The sequence below is a fragment of the Ranitomeya imitator genome, chromosome 6 (assembly GCF_032444005.1).
Source record: "Ranitomeya imitator isolate aRanImi1 chromosome 6, aRanImi1.pri, whole genome shotgun sequence".
Lineage (NCBI taxonomy): Eukaryota > Metazoa > Chordata > Amphibia > Anura > Dendrobatidae > Ranitomeya > Ranitomeya imitator.
The window spans coordinates 490,372,423-490,392,410 of NC_091287.1; the positions used below are offsets into that span (position 1 = coordinate 490,372,423).

The following is a 19,988-nucleotide window of genomic DNA, read 5'->3' on the forward strand; positions in this document are numbered from 1 at the left end:
GATTTCTTGCCTTATAAATGGGGTTGGGACCATCAGTTGTGTTGAGCAGAAGTCTGGTGGATACAGAGCTGATAGTCCTACTGAATAGACTGTTAGAATTTGTATTATGGCAAGAAAAAAGCAGCTAAGTAAAGAAAAACGAGTGGCCATCATTACTTTAAGAAATGAAGGTCAGTCAGTCCGAAAAATTGGGCAAACTTTGAAAGTGTCCCCAATTTTCAGTTGCAAAAACCATCAAGCTTTACAAAGAAACTGGCTCACATGAGGACCGACCCAGGAAAGGAAGACCAAGAGTCACCTCTGCTTCTGAGGATGAGTTTCTGAGTCACCAGCCTCAGAAATCGCAGGTTAACAGCAGCTCAGATTAGAGACCAGGTCAATGCCACACAGAGTTCTAGCAGCAGACACATCTCTACAACAACTGATAAGAGGAGACTTTGTGCAGCAGGCCTTCATGGTAAAATAGCTGCTAGGAAACCACTGCTAAGGACAGGCAACAAGCAGAAGAGACTTGTTTTGGCTAAAGAACACAAGGAATGGACATTAGACCAGTGGAAATCTGTGCTTTGGTCTGATGAGTCCAAATTTGAGATATTTGGTTCCAACCACCGTGTCTTTGTGCGACGCAGAAAAGGTGAACGGATGGACTTTACATGCCTGGTTCCCACCGTGAAGCATGGAGGAGGACGTGTGATGGTGTGGCGGTGCTTTGCTGGTGACACTGTTGGGGATTTATTCAAAATTGAAGGCATACTGGACCAGCATGGCCACCACAGCATCTTGCAGCGGCATGCTATTCCATCCGGTTTGCGTTTAGTTGGACCATCATTTATTTTTCAACAGGACAATGACCCCAAACACATCTCCAGGCTGTGTAAGGGCTATTTGACCAAGAAGGAGAGTGATGGGGTGCTACGCCAGATGACCTGGCCTCCACAGTCACCAGACCTGAACCCAATCGAGGTGGTTTGGGGTGAGCTGGACCACATAGTGAAGGCAAAAGGGCCATCAAGTGCTAAGCATCTCTGGGAACTCCTTCAAGATTGTTGGAAGACCATTCTGGTGACTACCTCTTGAAGCTCATCAAGGGAATGCCAAGAGTGTGCAAAGCAGTCATCCAAGCAAAAGGTGGCTACTTTGAAGAACCTAGAATATAAGACATAATTTCAGTTGTTTCACGCTTTTTTGTTAAGTATATAATTTCACATGTGTTAATTCATAGTTTTGCTGCCTTCAGTGTGAATGTTCAATTTTCATAGTCATGAAAATTTAGAAAATTCTTTAAATGAGAAGGTGTGTCTAAACTTTTGGTCTGTACTGTATATACTCACCCTCCGGTGGCCCCTCGGATTGAAGCGGTTACCGACGCTCCTTGCGATGCCCCGGTGACCGCTCCATGCATTGCGGTCTCGCGAGATGATGACGTGCGGTCTCACGAGACCGCTACGTCATCATCTCGTGAGACCGTAATGCACTCTTCAGACCGGAGTTCACGAGAAGCGTCGGTAACTGCTTCTATCCGGGGGGCCAACGGAGGGTGAGTATATCACTATTTTTTATTTTAATTCTTTTTTTTAACAGGGATATGGTGCCCACATTGCTATAGACTGTGTGGGCTGCGCAATATACAACGTGGGCTGCGCAATGTACAACGTGGGCTGCGCAATGTACAACGTGGGCTGCGCAATGTACAACGTGGGCTGCGCAATGTACGTGGGCTGCGCAATGTACTGCGTGGGCTGTGCTATACACTACGCATACATATTCTAGAATACCCGATGCGTTACAATCGGGCCACCATCTAGTACTTGTATAACCAGTGTACAATGCATTCCATTTCTACTGTCAAATTTGTATGGAATACTTAAATTGGTCGTATGGACATATGATATTAATTAAGAGAGAACTTGAATATCACATTGGTGGGTTCTGACACCCAGAACGCAGAGTTTTGCTGCTGTGTCCAGCTGTTTCCAATGTATGGTGGTCACTGTCTGTTCTGGTATCAGCTGCTATTCACCACTGTTTACATATGGCCTCCACCTGAGGTACTAGTGTGTGATCGATGGGGGTGCCAAGTGTCACACCCTCACCGATGTGATTTTAATGAACTATCATATGGACAGATCAAAAATATTTGATACCTTTAGAACCATTTAAGAAAGCCAAATAAAAGCACCCTATGCAGCTTCATGAATCCTAATGCATACTATAGTACATTAATGCAGGCAACATTTTGTGGGTTCCCCATGTGGTTTTCAGATTATGCAGTATGCTTAAAGGGAATCTGTCACCAGGTTTTTGCTACCTCATCTAAGTGCAGTATAATGTAAAGACCAACAATGGATCACTTCGTGTATTGGGTGCAGCATCTGTGATCAGAGTTTTTAGATGTAGCAGAGCTACGAAAGCTGCCCTCGCCCACATCACAGCTTTCTGTGTAAATTGTGAATTGTCAGTAAGCTGCTAATCAGAGGAAAGGGGAAGGTTTGGACCAGGGCTTGAATGCATTGTGGTCCAGGCAGGGATAATCTTCTGGTGATAAAAAATTCATTGTGTGTAAACGACACACAACCCTATAAGTGGCATATCGCTGAATTCTGTGTTTCAGCCCCTACATTATTCTGTTTTCAGATTTCATAGCAAAATCTGTTGACCATATTCCCTTTAAAAATAAAATTTAAAATTTAAAATTTTTAAAGTTTATTGCCCAGCCACGTATGTAACAGGTTCAAAAATAAAAAAGAGACATATACTCACCCTCCCAAGGCCCCTTGTAGTTCTGGCGCTTGTGTGCGGTGCACGTGGCAGCTTCCGGTCCCAGGGTTGGTATGAGCGCAGGACCTGTGATGACGTCGCATAAGCATCATCAATAGTAAAACATTTGTCACACAGGGTTAATGGCTACGTAACCGGAGTGCGTTACACCGCGCTCTAGTAACGCTGGCATTAACCCTGTGTGAGGGCTGACTGGAAGACATGAGGGGAGTATGGAGTGGCACTGACTGTGGGGAGGAAAGAGTGGCCATATTGCCGCCGGACTGTGGCCGTCGCTGATTGGTCGTGGCAATGGTCGTGGGCCTTTTGCCACGACCAATCAGCGACTTGGATTCCATGACAGACAGAGGCTGCGACCAATGAATATCCGTGACAGAAAGACAGACGGAAGTGACCCTTAGACAATTACAGTTAGGGCCAGAAATATTTGGACAGTGACACAAGTTTTGTTATTTTAGCTGTTTACAAAAACATGTTCAGAAATACAATTATATATATAATATGGGCTGAAAGTGCACACTCCCAGCTGCAATATGATAGTTTCCACATCCAAATCGGAGAAAGGGTTTTGGAATCATAGCTCTGTAATGCATAGCGTCCTCTTTTTCAAGGGACCAAAAGTAATTGGACAATGGACTCTAAGGGCTGCAATTAACTCTGAAGGCGTCTCCCTCGTTAACCTGTAATCAATGAAGTAGTTAAAAGGTCAGGGGTGGATTCCAGGTGTGTGGTTTTGCATTTGGAAGCTGTTGCTGTGAGTAGACAACATGCGGTCAAAGGAACTCTCAATTGAGGTGAAGCAGAACATCCTGAGGCTGAAAAAAAAGAAAAAATCCATCAGAGAGATAGCAGACATGCTTGGAGTAGCAAAATCAACAGTTGGGTACATTCTGAGAAAAAAGGAATTGACTGGTGAGCTTGGGAACTCAAAAAGGCCTGGGCGTCCACGGATGACAACAGTGGTGGATGATCGCCGCATACTTAATTTGGTGAAGAAGAACCCGTTCACAACATCAACTGAAGTCCAGAACACTCTCAGTGAAGTAGGTGTATCTGTCTCTAAGTCAACAGTAAAGAGAAGACTCCATGACAGTAAATACAAAGGGTTCACATCTAGATGCAAACCATTCATCAATACCAAAAATAGACAGGCCAGAGTTAAATTTGCAGAAAAACACCTCAAGAAGCCAGCTCAGTTCTGGAAAAGTATTCTATGGACAGATGAGACAAAGATCAACCTGTACCAGAATGATGGGAAGAAAAAAGTTTGGAGAAGAAAGGGAACGGCACATGATCCAAGGCACATCACATCCTCTGTAAAACATGGTGGAGGCAACGTGATGGCATGGGCATGCATGGCTTTCAATGGCACTGGGTCACTTGTGTTTATTGATGACATAAGAGCAGACAAGAGTAGCCGGATGAATTCTGAAGTGAACCGGGATATACTTTCAGCCCAGATTCAGCCAAATGCTGCAAAGTTGATTGGACGGCGCTTCATAGTACAGATGGACAATGACCCCAAGCATACAGCCAAAGCTACCCAGGAGTTCATGAGTGCCAAAAAGTGGAACATTCTGCAATGGCCAAGTCAATCTCCAGATCTAAACCCAATTGAGCATGCATTTCACTTGCTCAAATCCAGACTTAAGACGGAAAGACCCACAAACAAGCAAGACCTGAAGGCTGCGGCTGTAAAGGCCTGGCAAAGCATTAAGAAGGAGGAAACCCAGCGTTTGGTGATGTCCATGGGTTCCAGACTTAAGGCAGTGATTGCCTCCAAAGGATTTGCAACAAAATATTGAAAATAAAAATATTTTGTTTGGGTTATGTTTATTTGTCCAATTACTTTTGACCTCCTAAAATGTGGAGTGTTTGTAAAGAAATGTGTACAATTCCTACATTTTCTATCAGATATTTTTGTTCAACCCTTCAAATTAAACGTTACAATCTGCACTTGAATTCTGTTGTAGAGGTTTCATTTCAAATCCAATGTGGTGGCATGCAGAGCCCAACTCGCGAAAATTGTGTCACTGTCCAAATATTTCTGGCCCTAACTGTATATAGTAGATAAAACAAAGCCTTTTATTATGATTTTGTGAGCAATGATTTTTTCTTAGCCATTGCTTTTCTCTCATTTTCAGTAGACCTTTCATTCCTATTTGTGTACTTCTATAAATGTATTCTCTGTATTTGCTTACAAAAGCTGATGGTATTGTAGAAATTAAAAAAACACAGAATTTTTCTTGAAAATGTCTTCATAATACGTTTTTACTTCTCTGATTTTTTTATTTTATTTATTTTTATGTACGTACACAGGTTTTTTTTTTTTTTAACTTACCGTAAAATCTCTTTTTGTTTGGTGTTATCCAGTGTGACTTACTTGCCATTTTTGTATGGTCTTTGTGACATTTTTAGTTTTATATGTATTTTTATACTTACTTTTTTATCTTTAAAGGATGATCATGAGAGCTGTGGTTCAAGCTCTACCAGTCGAAGCAACACTGAGAGTTCAAAATCCACAACTAAGCTGAGAAAGATCCAACAAACTGCCCCCACGGATCCTGATCTGCCTCCAGGTGATTACTTTACATCTTGTTGTAACCTCACACATATTGGTGACATTTTTAACAAGTAACGGTTAGTCAGTAAATCAAGTTATCAGGAGAATCACATTTTGTCGCCTTATATTAGGAATTTGCTGAAAAATTAATACTAGTCAATAGTATTTTAAAACAGGATGTCAGTCGTCTGTGGCTGCAGGATCTGAGCTCTATGAACCTTTTTTACTAGTTGTGACATCCCTAGATGTGAAAGGGTAATGACATCATGGCAGCCTTCTAGAAGAGGCCCCAATGAAGTCTTAGGGTAGTAGTAGATTTGTAGTGCTCCGTTCTGGCGGGCCACGGTCTACTTACGCGACTGTCAGACCTCGGCCCTGAGAATCTTTTGCTGAACTCTTCTAGCCAACTTACTACTACAAACATATTAATGTTATGGGATTTGTGCGTATTCATCCAATCATCAGGAGATCACAGGTTCATAATGACACTACTTATATGGTAATTATACTTAATAAAGGTAGTTCAATTAACAGATCAACTGTAGTTTATTCCCCCAAAAAATCAATTAAGAAGGGAAGAATACAGCAATACCTGTATAGAAAGACACATGTGTGCAGGTGCAAGCTAAGAGAGCCGCTCTATAGGTAACTACCAAATTAAAGCTGCACTCTGAACCAAAGTAAAGCTGCACTCTAAAACGCCATAGTGTTTAAACATTGAATATAGGAAATTGGAACTGCATTACCGCTGTAGAATTTAAGTAAAATGAAGGTACTTAGCCCATAAGATGTCCACACAGGTAAGTTTGCTTCCATTTCTTATTGGTTGTATAATGTACTTGGCTCTCAAAATGGAAAAGAATACATTTCTTTATCAGGCAATCCCAAAAAAACTCATTTGTAATGTTTCGGCCCTACAACATTTGCCTATTTCAAACCATCATGTATCCTGTATTTGTCTAGAAGTAATCTGATTCACTTTGTTTGTAGTATACAAAAGGATGGGGGGCTGTATGATAGAATTATTGAGCTATCTGACCCCAAATAATTAGGAAACAAAGATTTGTAAGATAATCAGCAAGTAATTAGTCACCTTCAGTGGTTTATAGTGTCAATCATAAAAAAGAAAATCAGAAATACATCAAGAAAATAAAGGAAAATGAAAAAAAAAATGTGTGAAGTAAGATTTATGGTCTGTATAATGAGGTTCAATAATGGGACTGTGAGCACATCACATAAAGCAGATCCCGCCTTTCACAGTGCCACTACACGGAAGCCGGTCTACCTTTTGCAATCAGGTGCGTTTGTATTTCTATTTCAATTCCGCATATCCACATTGAGTTCACAATTCTTTGGTTATAAGTATTCGTGAAAGATAATTAATTTTATGGAACTCTATTATATAGACTGTAAATCTTTCTTCCCTCTTTATTTTCACATTGTTTTCTTTTTACTTATTTATATCTTGGATTTTTCTGATGTATTTCTGGTTTTCTTTTTGTGATTGAGAAGCTAAACCACTGAAGGTGACTCTCGCTATCTTACAAAACCAAGTTATTTTGGTTTATATATTTCAATAATTCTATTATATAACTTCTCTGGGTTGTAGACCTCGTCTCATGCTACTGTACCTCTAGGGGTGAAAATAATGACTAAATGCAAAAGTGATCAAAACAGCCAAAAAGGATGAGAACGGAGAAATGATCAGGTAGTCACCCCCTGCAGAACCACTCCTTTATAGGGGTTGTCTTGCTAACTGCCTATCATTTCTACCTGTTTTTTTTTTTTAGCAGTGTGTATATATATGTGTGTGTGTGTATGTATATGTGTGTGTATATATATATACATACACACACATAAACATATACTGCTCAAAAAAACAAAGGGAAAGCTCAAATAACACATCCTAGATCTGAATGAATTAAATATTCTCTTGTAATACTTTGTTCTGTACAAAGTTGAATGTGCTGACAACAAAATCACACAAAAATCATCAATGAAATCAAATTTACTAACCAATGGAGGCCAGGATTTGGAACGATACTCAAAATCAAAGTGGGAAATTAAATTACAGGCTGATCCAACTTCAGTGGAAATGCCTCAAAACAAGGAAATGATGCTCCGTAGTGTGTGTATGACCTCCATACAATTCCTGGGCATGCTCCTGATGAGGCGTCAGATGGTCTTCTGAGGGATCTCCTCCTAGACCTGGGCTAAAGCATCGATCAACTCCTGGACAGTCTGTGGTGCAACGTGATGTTGGTGGATGGAGCGAGACATGATGTCCCAGATGTGTACAATCAGATTCAGATCTGGGGAATGGTCGGGCCAGTCCATAGCTTTAATGCCTTAATCTTGCAGGAACTGCTGACACCCTCCAGCCACATGAGGTCTGGCATTGTCCTGCATTAGGAGGAACCCAGGGCCAACCGCACCAGCATATGGTCTCACAAGGGGTCTGATGATCTCATCTCTGTACCTAATGGCAGTCAGGCTACCTCTGGCGAGCACATGGAGGGCTGTGCGTCCCTCCAGAGAAATACCACCCCACACCATTACTGACCCACTGCCAAACTGGTCATGCTGAAGGATGTTGCAGGCAGCAGATCGCTCTCCACTGTGTCTCCAGACTTTGTCACATCTGTCACATGTGCTCAGTGTGAACCTGCTTTCATCTGTGAAGAGCACAGGGCGCCAGTGGCGAATTTGCCAATGCTGGTGTTTTGTGGCAAATGCCAAACGTCCTGCACAGTGTTGGGCTGTGAGCACAGCCCCCATCTGTGGGGGTCGGGCACTCAGACCATCCTCATGGAGTCGGATTCTAACCATTTATGCAGACACATGCACATTTGTGGCCTGCTGGAGGTCATTTTGCAGGGCTCTGGCAGTGCTCTTCTTGTTCCTCCTTGCACAAAGGCTGATGTAGCGGTCCTGGTGCTGTGTTGTTGCCCTCCTACGGCCCCCTCCACGTTTCCTGGTGTACTGGCCTGTCTCCTGGTAGCGCCTCCAGCCTCTGGACACTGCGCTGACAGACACAGCAAACCTTCTTGCCACAGGTCGCATTGATGTGCCATACTGGAAAAAGCGGCACTACCTGAGCTACTTGTGTGGGTTGTAGAGTCCGTCTCAGGCTACCACGAGTGTGAAAGCACAACCAACATTCAAAAGTAACCAAAACATCAGCCAGAAAGCATTGGCACTGAGATGTGGTCTGTGGTCCCCACCTGCAGAACCACTCCTTTATTGAGTGTGTCTTGATAATTGCCAATAATTTCCATCTGTTGTCTATTCCATTTGCACAACTGCATGTGAAATTGGTTGTCAATCAGTGTTGCTTTCTAAGTGGACAGTTTGATTTCACAGAAGTTTAATTTACTTGGAGTTATATTCTGTTTAAGTGTTCCCTTTATTTTTTTGAGCAGTGTATATACCGTTTTTTTTGGATTATAAGATGCTCTTTTTTCCCCCCTCAAAAATTGGGGTGCGTCTTATAATGCGGATATACCTTTCCGGTACTGTTGCTGCAGGCGCAGGCTGGGATGAGGGGGTGCCGGCAGTGCTGCGGGGTGTTTGGTGCTGCTGCAGGTTTCTTTGGTGCTGCGGGTGGCTCTGCCGACATTTTGTGAAAGGCCAGAGCCCCCTGCAGTTCCATTGCCTCCTGTGCGGTGGACTCAGCACTGAGATCTCATCTCCCGAGATCTCCATCTGTGCATGCGCCCCCCCCGGCTGCCATTTTCCCGGAGTCCACCGCACAGGAAACCATGGAACTGTAGGGGTCTCTGGCCTTTCACAAAATGTCGGTAGCGCCGGACACCCCAGCAGCAGCACCAGACATCTTAACACCCCCTCATCCCAACCTGAGGCCTGCAGCATCACCCCACTCCTGCCTCCTCCAGCAGTGACTGGAGGCCCCAGTGTCTGGGACCCCTGCTTCACCACAGCCACCACCCCCAGTAAGCAATAAGACGCATGGATTATAAGAAGCACCACCATTTTATTTAAAAAAAACAATTTTTTCCTATTTTTCTCCTCAAATTTTGGGGTGCATCTTATGTTGTTAAAAATACGGTATGTGTGGATATATATATATATATATATATACATATATATATATATATATATATATATATATATGTGTGTATTTACTAGATGGCGGCCCGATTCTAACGTATCAGGTATTCTAGTATATGAATGTAGTTTATTTATGAAGATTTAAGAATAATGCAATTAATACAAAGGATTCGGCCGGCCGGGCGACACCAATCAGCGAAGCGTGGTTCAAATCCTGCGCCAATTCGCGGCCGGACTGCGATTGTCTCTGATTGGTCACGCCCAGCCGGGCACGACTAATCAGTGTAGCTAGGGCCGGCTCCAGATTTTTGAGGGCCCCGGGTGAAAGCGTCATATAACACAGCCCACGCAATATATAACACAGCCCACGTAGTATATAGCACAGCCCACGCAGTATATAACACAGCCCACGTAGTATATAACACAGCCATAGGCAGCATCAATAGTAAAAAGTGAAGCGGTGTTTAAATCCTGCCCTAATATCACTGATTGGTCGCACCCGGCCGGCCGTGACCAATCAGTGATGCGGGATTTCCGTTACAGACAAACAGACGGAAATGGACCTTAGACGATTATATACTGTATAATCTCCATGAAAATGTCATTATTTTATTTTATGTCGCAGAGAGATTGAAATAGGCCCATTTTGTAGGGCCGAAACATATCAAAAGCAATTATTTGTGGGAGGGGGGGTTTGCCTTTTAAATAAAGAAATATATTATTTTCAATTTTGAGTGCCGAGTACTTTATACATTATGATTGATATGGAGTAGAACCCTTAATAGAGCATCTTTTTTGAGTGCCGTGTAACCATTACCATCGGTTGTATAGTTTAGTTGGGAGTTACCCTTAAATATAGGATAAAAATATATATATATTTTTTTAAATGTATTTATCTGCCCATATTTTTGCTGTGGACAGGTATGATGTTAGATTGGGGTCTCAGCAGAGGGGGTACGCCTTGTCACTTGCTGTTGGGTACAATCATGTTTTAACTTATTTTCTGCTGTAGTAATAAAATTCCAATTTTACATATTCAGCATTTTACATGCTATACCTGATCACTGATGTCATCTGTGCAAACATCCCAGCATTTTATGCTTCGTTCATAAAATACGGTACGGTAAGAGATTGATAAATGTTCGGTAACCATGTTAAAACAAAACAAAAATAACTGAAAAATATACAGAAATAATCTGAATAATACATAAACTTGCCAAAATGGAGCATTTTGAGCAAACCAGACTGGATATTTGCTAATATAACACTCGCATTTGGGCTGATATTTAGTTGTTATTATTTATTTATATAGCACCCTTAATTCCATGGTGCTGTACATGAGAAGGGGTTACGTACAGAGTTTTATAGATATCGTTTACAGTAGACAAATTTACAATGACAGACTGGTACAGAGGGGAGAGGACCCTGGCCTTGCAGACTTTCTAAATTCTAGTTTTCAGACAAAACAAATAAATGCATATAATCGTGGAAAATACCTCTAATAAAACACTGGGGGATTGGTAGAGTCCTAAAAAAAGAAATAATGTGTTTGTGTGTTTTTATGGATGCTCCTTTTATCAGATGTATCTACTCATCATGTCCATAGTGTACTAATATTTCTTTGGCTTGCTAAATGGTTTTCTTACTAACTGAAAATGATGACTTAAGAAGCAACAACTTAATTTTATTTTGCTCCTGTCCGCCTCTTTCTAGAACCCCTTTTAGACGAAGGAAGGGCAAAATGGCAGACAGGGTTAGTCCAGAGGTCAGGGCTTGGTGGAAAACAGAAAGTGGGCTGTCTCCTTATTGCCTGCGCTCACATGGGGCCTCCTGCATTCCATCATGCCTCCCTTCACACAGGAGAGGTTCCTCCGAGCCGGTACCCTCACTTGGTGTTTATTATGCTTTAACACTGTCATAGCAACTTGATGATGGAATAATAAAGATATGTGTGAAAAATTGCTCTTTTGGGATTTTCAACCCTTTTTTTTTTCTTCTCATGTGATTTATTGTAGACTCTAATTGAACGTTATTATCTAACCAGCTCTTGTTTGCAAAAGCAACATTTATTATGTGAATTGCGTCAACTGAGCAGGCAATAAAAGTCACTGCAATATTCATTTAAGTCAACATATTGTTTTATGCGATGGATGACCACACCTCACTTGACTGCCTGAGTACTATAAGTTCAGTATTATATATATATATATATATATATATATATATATATATATATATATATATATATATATATATATATGCACTTATGTTTTTCCCAGGTAGAATACATCTGATTCAAAGTGAAGCAAGTACTAATAAAGAGTTAATCAAATTTAAAGAAATTTGTCCCTACTGATGACTACTTTTAAGGGGAACCTGTCAATAGGGTTTAGCCCTCGAATGTAATAGGAATGCTTTACAATAATGTTTTTAGTCGCCTATATTTCACCTGAGCTTCAGTAAAGTGTGTGCTTAAAAAGATGTTTTATCCTGATGCTTGTGGAGTCAAACTAATACGGCAGTGCCATCATTAATCTCTGCATGTATCAAGCGCGCAGCAACGGGATCGACGACGAACCATCTTTTGCAGGAAGAACAGGGAAGAGAAGAAATCCCTCCTTTGCTGTTTGCACACGCTCACAGGCACTTGTCATAACATTTAAAAAGGAACTGTTGTGTTAATTTTTTTTTATTTCGTCTGTCCTATTGATTTATAGAAACATTGTAATATATCTTATCCGAGAGCTCCACTCCTCGACTGATCTTTCACTGTCAATTCATGTGTAAAATTTGTATTGTGTAAAGACTGATTTTCCCATTACTGAGATGGGACATGACAGTTGGTGCTTTTAAAATTCTATGGAGGGGGAGGAGCTAGAGGCGGAGACAGACATTCTGCTGCACGTTCTCCTGAAATGACGGTTACAGTTCTCCATAGATCTTTATGAGCACCAAAGGTCATCGCTCTCCGTAATGCAACAATGTGTATTCACTGAAAACAAAATATATCCTTAAAATTTTGAGAAAGTCAGTTCAGGAGGAACATAAAGCAGATTTCTTTGATAAAATGTGACAAAGGTTTTTTATTTCCACGTGTACTATTTATGTAAAAAAAAAAAAGTTACTTTTCAACCCCTTTCCGACGTGCTGTGTCAGAATCCACCTGTTTGGTGTGAGTCTGCACCTTTCCAGGCACATGACAGCTGATATGTGCCCGCAACGGCCACTGGTGGAATTGCAATCCACCTGCGGCTGTTAACTAGTTAAATGCCGCTGTCAATCTTTGACAGCTGCATTTAATTCGCGTAACTGGCTTATACATGTTTGGTGTCTTTTTTTTTATAATCTTTATTTTTTTAAAAATTTTTATATAGCGCTAACATATTCCGCAGCGCTTTACAGTTTTTGCACACATTGTCATCGCTGTCCCCAATGGGGCTCACAATCTACATTCCCTATCAGTATGTCTTTGTAATGTGGGAGGAAACCAGAGAACCTGGAGGAAACCCACGCAAACACGGAGAGAACATACAAACTCCTTGCAGATGTTGTCCTTGGTGGGATTAGAACCCAGGACCCCAGGGCTGTAAGGCTGCAGTGCTAACCACTGAGCCACTGTGCTGCCCTGTGTCTGTGAACTCTTAAGGCCACATTCACACGTTCCTTTTTGTCCCGCGGGTTCTCCCGCAGCGGATTTGATAAATCTGCAGGGCAAAACCGCTGCGGTTATCCCTGCAGATTTATCGCGGTTTGTCCTGCGGGTTCCGCTGCGGGTTCCGCTGCGGGATTTACCCCTACTATTGATGCTGCATATGCAGCAATATGCAGCATCAATAGTAGTGTTAAAAATAATAAAATCATGATATACTCACCCTCTGACGTCCCGATCTTCTGGGCGCTGCAGGCGGCGGTCCGGTTCCAAAGATGCTGTGCGACCAGGACCTTCGGTGACGTCACGGTAGGTCCTGGTTGCATAGCAAACCTGAGACCGGACGGCCGCGTGCAGCGCTGAGACTTCAGAGGTGAGTATAACATGATTTTTTATTTTAATCCTTTTTTTTTTTTAATACAAATATGGTTCCCGGGGCCTGAAGGAGAGTCTCCTCTCCTCCACCCCGGGTATAACCCGCACATTATCCGCTTACTTCCCGCATGGTGGGCACAGCCCCATGCGGGAAGTAAGCGGATCAATGCATTTCTATGGGTGCAGAATCGCTGCGATTCTGCACAAAGTGACATGGTCCTTCTTTTTTTCCGCAGCAATTCTGCGCGGTTTTTTTCGGGTTTTTCCGCATCATGTGCACTGCGGTTTCTGTTTTCCATAGGGTAACATTGTACTGTACCCTGCATGGAAAACAGCTGCGCACCTGCAGCGGCAAAATCGCCGCGGTTCCGCAGTAAAAACCGCATAGTGTGAACATGGCCTAATTGACCTGGAGAATCATAATGGCAGGTCAGTTTTAGCATTTTGTGAACATGGCAAAGAGAAAAAAAACCTGTGGAATTGTACTTTTTTTTTTGTTGTTGCAATTTTACCACACTTGGAATTTTTTTTCCTGTTTTCCAGTACACGATATGTCAAAACGAATGGTGTCGTTCAAAAGTACAACTTGCCCCACAAAAAGCAAGTCCTCACATGGCCATATTGACCGAAAAATAAAAAAAGTTATGACTCTGAGAGGAAGGGGAGCAAAATAATGAAAATGTAAAAACGGAAAATGGACATTGGGTTAAAAAGGGTATTTAACCCTCAAAGTATTAATGTAAAGCCTCTGTAAACCTTATTACATTCATACTTGCAAGAAGAATTTTGTTAGGGCACCCTAGACAAGTTTGCGTGATTTCTTAATTAAGAGTAGTTAGGAATTTATTTACCATAATTTTTTTGTAATATATCTCAGATGTCTGTAACAACCGATCCAATCCACACAGGCAAAGAAATGAAACTAAAGATGGCCATATGTTAAGTTGTGTAGTAATGAGAAATGACACCGGTAAGAAGTATTGAACACACTTACTGAAGTTTATTTAATATTTTGTACAAAAGTCTTTGTTGTTGATGGCAGCTTCAAGACCCCTCTGTATGGAGAAACTAGTCGCATGCATTGCTCAGGTGTGATTTTTGGCTATTTCTTCATATACTCTCCAAATCCTGAAGGTCCCGTGGGCTCCTTCTATGAACTCTGAGCTTTAGTTCCTTCCATAAATTTTCTATTGGATTCAGGTCAGGTGATCGGCTCAGCCATTCTAGCAGCTTTTCTTTCTGTGAAACCACTTGAGAGTTTCGCTGGTTGTGTTATGGATAATTGTCTTGCTCAAATGTCTACCCTCCTTTCATCTTCATCATCATCACGGTGGTTCAGTGGTTAGCAATGCAACCTTGCAGCGCTGGAGTACTGGGTTGAAATCCCACCAAGGACAACATCTGCAAGGAGTTTGTATGATCTCCATGTGTTTGCATGGGTTTCCTCCCACACTTCAAGAATTTAGATTGTGAGCCCCATTGGGGACAGTGATGATAATGTTTGTAAAGTGCTGCGGAATCAGCGCTATATAAGCAAAGCATAATAAATAAAATAAATCATCCTAATAGATGGCTTCAGATTTTTATCAAGAATGTCTCTGTACATTTGTACTTTCATCCTTCCTTTAATTACATGAAATTTGCCATAAATTCTCATAAATGCTGAGAAACAGCCCCACACCATGATGTTCCCACCTCCAAACTTCCCAGTGGTATGGTGTTTTTGGGGTCATATGCAGTGCTTTTTGGCCTCCAAACATGGTGTTATATTATGGCATCCAAAGAGTTTAATTTTGGTCTTATCTGACCACACTATATTCTCCCAGTATTTCACAGGCTTGTCTAAAGTTATTGGATAAGCATTTTACTCTCTTGAATATGCTTTTTGTTTAGCAATGGAGTCTTGCCCACTGGATCTGTGTCATCAGTGTATCGCCTGTGTGATTAGTATTTAAGGATGGATAAATAGTATAGATTTTTTAAAAATTACAAAGCTTCTCCTATATTTTACAACTAGCTGAAGAGCCCGGCGTTGCCTGGGCATAGTAAATATCTGTGGTTAGTTATAGCACCTCACTTCTCTTATTTTCCCATCACGCCTCTCATTTTCCCAATCACATCTTTCATTTTCCCCCTCACATCTCTCATTTTCTCCCTCACTCCTCTCATTCCCCCCTAACACTTGTCATTTCAACCTCACATCTGTCATTTTCCGATCACTCCACTATTTTCCCTCACTCCTCTCATTTTGCACTCACACCTTTTCATTTTCACCTCACACCTCTCATTTTCACCTCAGTATATAAATGTTTGTCATCTCCCTTATATATAGTATACACCTGTATGTCATCTCCTGTATATAGTATATACCTGTATGTCATCTCCCCTGTATATAGTATATACCTGTATGTCATCTCCTCCTATATATAGTATATACCTGTATGTCATCTCCTTCTATATATAGTATATACCTGTTGTGAATTATGTGGCAGAGCTCCCTCCTGTGGTCACAAGTGGTACTTCGGCTGATTCTCTCTATGAGCTTCCGTTGGTGGAGGAGAGTGGTACTGCGGCTTCTGAGTTTCCTTCCTCAGGTGATGTGGTGAAGTCGTTAGGTGCTGCTCTATTTAACTCCACCTAGTGCTTTGATCCTAGCCTCCAGTCAATGTTCTAGTATTGGACTTGCTTCCTCCTGGATCGTTCCTGTGGCCTGCTGCTCTGCATAGCTAAGTTGCTCTTGTGTTATTTTTGTTTGCTGTTTTTTCTGTCCAGCTTGCGTATTTGGTTTTTCTTGCTTGCTGGAAGCTCTGGGACGCAGAGGCTGTACCTCCGTGCCGTTAGTCGGTACGGAGGGTCTTTTTGCCCCCTTTGCGTGGTTGTTTGTAGGGTTTTGTGTTGACCGCAAAGTTACCTTTCCTATCCTCACTCTGTTCAGAAAGTCGGGCCTCACTTTGCTAAATCTATTTCATCTCTACGTTTGTCTTTTCATCTTGACTCACAGTCATTATATGTGGGGGGCTGCCTTTTCCTTTGGGGTATTTCTCTGAGGCAAGGTAGGCTTATTTTCTATCTTCAGGCTAGCTAGTTTCTCAGGCTGTGCCGAGTTGCATAGGGAGCGTTAGGCGCAATCCACGGCTGTCTCTAGTGTGGTTGGAGAGGATTAGGGATTGCGGTCAGCAGAGTTCCCACGTCTCAGAGCTCGTTCTATGTTTTTGGGTTATTGTCAGTTCACTGTATGTGCTCTGACTTCTATGTCCATTGTGGTACTGAATTACCTAATCATAACAGTACTAGAGGCCCAAAGTACTAATGATTCTCAATAGAGGGAAAAAAGAAGTTCTGAGACCGTTTTTTTTTCTCTGCACTGTGTTTTGCCTTTTTTTTCCCCTAGACATTTGGGTGGTTCAGGACACAGGTGTAGCGATGGACATTAAAGGTCTGTCTTCATGTGTGGATCAGCTCACGGCAAGAGTACAAAATATTCAAGACTTTGTGGTTCAGAATTCTATGTTAGAACCAAGAATTCCTATTCCTGATTTGTTTTTTGGAGATAGAACTAAATTTCTGAGTTTCAAAAACAATTGTAAACTATTTCTGGCTTTGAAACCTCGCTCCTCTGGTGACCCAGTACAACAAGTTAGGATCATTATTTCTTTTTTACGTGGCGACCCTCAGGACTGGGCATTTTCTCTTGCGCCAGGAGATCCTGCATTATGTAATATTGATGCGTTTTTCCTGGCGCTCGGATTGCTGTACGATGAACCTAATTCGGTGGATCAGGCAGAGAAAAATTTGCTGGCTCTGTGTCAGGGTCAGGATGAGATAGAGGTATATTGTCAGAAATTTAGAAAGTGGTCCGTACTCACTCAATGGAATGAATGTGCGCTCGCAGCGATTTTCAGAAAGGGTCTCTCTGAAGCCCTTAAGGATGTCATGGTGGGATTTCCTATGCCTGCTGGTCTGAATGAGTCTATGTCTTTGGCCATTCAGATCGGTCGACGCTTGCGTGAGCGTAAATCTGTGCACCATTTGGCGGTATTACCTGAGCTTAAACCTGAGCCTATGCAGTGCGATAGGACTTTGACCAGAGTTGAACGGCAAGAACACAGACGTCAGAATGGGCTGTGTTTCTACTGTGGTGATTCCACTCATGCCATCTCTGATTGTCCTAAGCGCACTAAGCGGTTCGCTAGGTCCGCCACCATTGGTACGGTACAGTCAAAATTTCTTTTGTCCGTTACCTTGATCTGCTCTTTGTCATCTTATTCTGTCATGGCATTTGTGGATTCATGCGCTGCCCTGAATTTGATGGACTTGGAGTATGCTAGGCGTTGTGGGTTTTTCTTGGAGCCCTTGCAGTGTCCTATTCCATTGAGAGGAATTGAAGCTACGCCTTTGGCCAAGAATAAAGGTACTGTCACACTAGACGATATCGCTAGCGATCCGTGACGTTGCAGCGTCCTCGCTAGCGATATCGTCCAGTGTGACAGGCAGCAGCGATCAGGCCCCTGCTGTGCTGTCACTGGTCGGGGAAGAAAGTCCAGAACTTTATTTCGTCGCTGGACTCCCCGTAGACATCGCTGAATCGGCGTGTGTGACACCGATTCAGCGATGTCTTCACTGGTAACCAGGGTAAACATCGGGTAACTAAGCGCAGGGCCGCGCTTAGTAACCCGATGTTTACCCTGGTTACCAGCGTAAAAAAACAAACAGTACATACTTACATTCAGCTGTTTGTCCCTTGCCGTCTGGTTCCTGCACTGCTGGCCGTAAAGTGAAAGCAGAGCACAGCCACAGCGGTGAGTCACCGCTGTGTGACTCACCGCTGTGCTGTGCTTTCACTTTCACTTTACGGCCAGCAGTCAGTGCAGGAACCAGACGGCAAGGGACAGACAGCTGAATGTAAGTATGTACTGTTTGTTTTTTTACGCTGGTAACCAGGGTAAACATCGGGTTACTAAGCGCAGCCCTGCGCTTAGTTACCCGATGTTTACCCTGGTTACCGGGGACCTCGGGATCGTTGGTCGCTGGAGAGCTGTCTGTGTGACAGCTCTCCAGCGACCAAACAGCGACGCTGCAGCGATCCGGATCGTTGTCGGTATCGCTGCAGCGTCGCTAAGTGTGACGGTACCTTAAGCCTCAGTACTGGACCCAGCTGACCATGTGCATGGCTCCTGCACATCAGGAGGTTATTCGCTTTCTGGTGTTGCATAATCTGCATGATGTGGTCATGTTGGGGTTGCCATGGCTACAAGTCCATAATCCAGTATTAGATTGGAAATCCATGTCTGTGTCCAGCTGGGGTTGTCAGGGGGTACATGGTGATGTCCCATTTCTGTCTATTTCGTCATCCACCCCTTCTGAGGTTCCAGAGTTCTTGTCTGATTACCGGGATGTATTTGATGAGCCCAAGTCCGATACCCTACCTCCGCATAGGGATTGTGATTGTGCTATCGATTTGATTCCTGGTAGTAAATTCCCAAAAGGTCGACTGTTTAATTTATCTGTGCCTGAGCACGCCGCTATGCGGAGTTACGTGAAGGAGTCCTTGGAGAAGGGGCATATTCGCCCGTCATCGTCGCCATTGGGAGCGGGGTTCTTTTTTGTGGCCAAGAAGGATGGTTCGCTGAGACCTTGTATAGATTACCGTCTTCTAAATAAGATCACGGTTAAATTTCAGTACCCCTTGCCGCTGTTACCCGATTTATTTGCTCGGATTAAGGGGGCTAGTTGGTTCACCAAGATAGATCTTCGTGGTGCGTATAATCTTGTGCGTATTAAGCGAGGCGATGAATGGAAAACTGCATTTAATACGCCCGAGGGCCATTTTGAGTACCTAGTAATGCCATTCGGACTTGCCAATGCTCCATCAGTGTTTCAATCCTTTATGCATGACATCTTCCGAGAGTACCTGGATAAATTCCTGATTGTATACTTGGATGATATTTTGGTCTTCTCGGATGATTGGGAGTCTCATGTGAAGCAGGTCAGAACGGTGTTTCAGGTCCTGCGTGCTAATTCTTTGTTTGTGAAGGGATCAAAGTGTCTCTTTGGTGTTCAGAAGGTTTCATTTTTGGGGTTCATTTTTTCCCGTTCTACTATCGAGATGGACCCTGTTAAGGTCCAAGCCATCCATGATTGGACTCAGCCGACATCTCTGAAAAGTCTGCAAAAGTTCCTGGGCTTTGCTAATTTTTATCGTCGCTTCATCTGCAATTTTTCTAGTATTGCTAAACCATTGACCGATTTGACCAAGAAGGGTGCTGATGTGGTCAATTGGTCTTCTGCTGCTGTGGAAGCTTTTCAAGAGTTGAAGCGTCGTTTTTCTTCTGCCCCTGTGTTGTGTCAACCAGATGTTTCGCTTCCATTCCAGGTCGAGGTTGATGCTTCTGAGATTGGAGCGGGGGCTGTTTTGTCGCAGAGAAGTTCTGATTGCTCGGTGATGAAACCATGCGCCTTCTTTTCCAGGAAGTTTTCGCCTGCTGAGCGAAATTATGATGTTGGCAATCGAGAGTTGCTGGCCATGAAGTGGGCATTCGAGGAGTGGCGTCA

General features: G+C 42.8%; 1 protein-coding gene across 1 annotated transcript in view; it reads left to right on the plus strand.

Moving 5' to 3' along the window:
* Window positions 1-19,988, plus strand: part of VPS13B (vacuolar protein sorting 13 homolog B) — a 1,386,889-nt gene that overhangs the window by 112,747 nt on the left and 1,254,154 nt on the right. Inside the window, exon 4 of the mRNA XM_069731647.1 lies at window positions 5,237-5,357. Coding sequence (XP_069587748.1) covers window positions 5,237-5,357 — 121 coding nt within the window. The remainder of the gene's footprint in view (window positions 1-5,236; window positions 5,358-19,988) is intronic.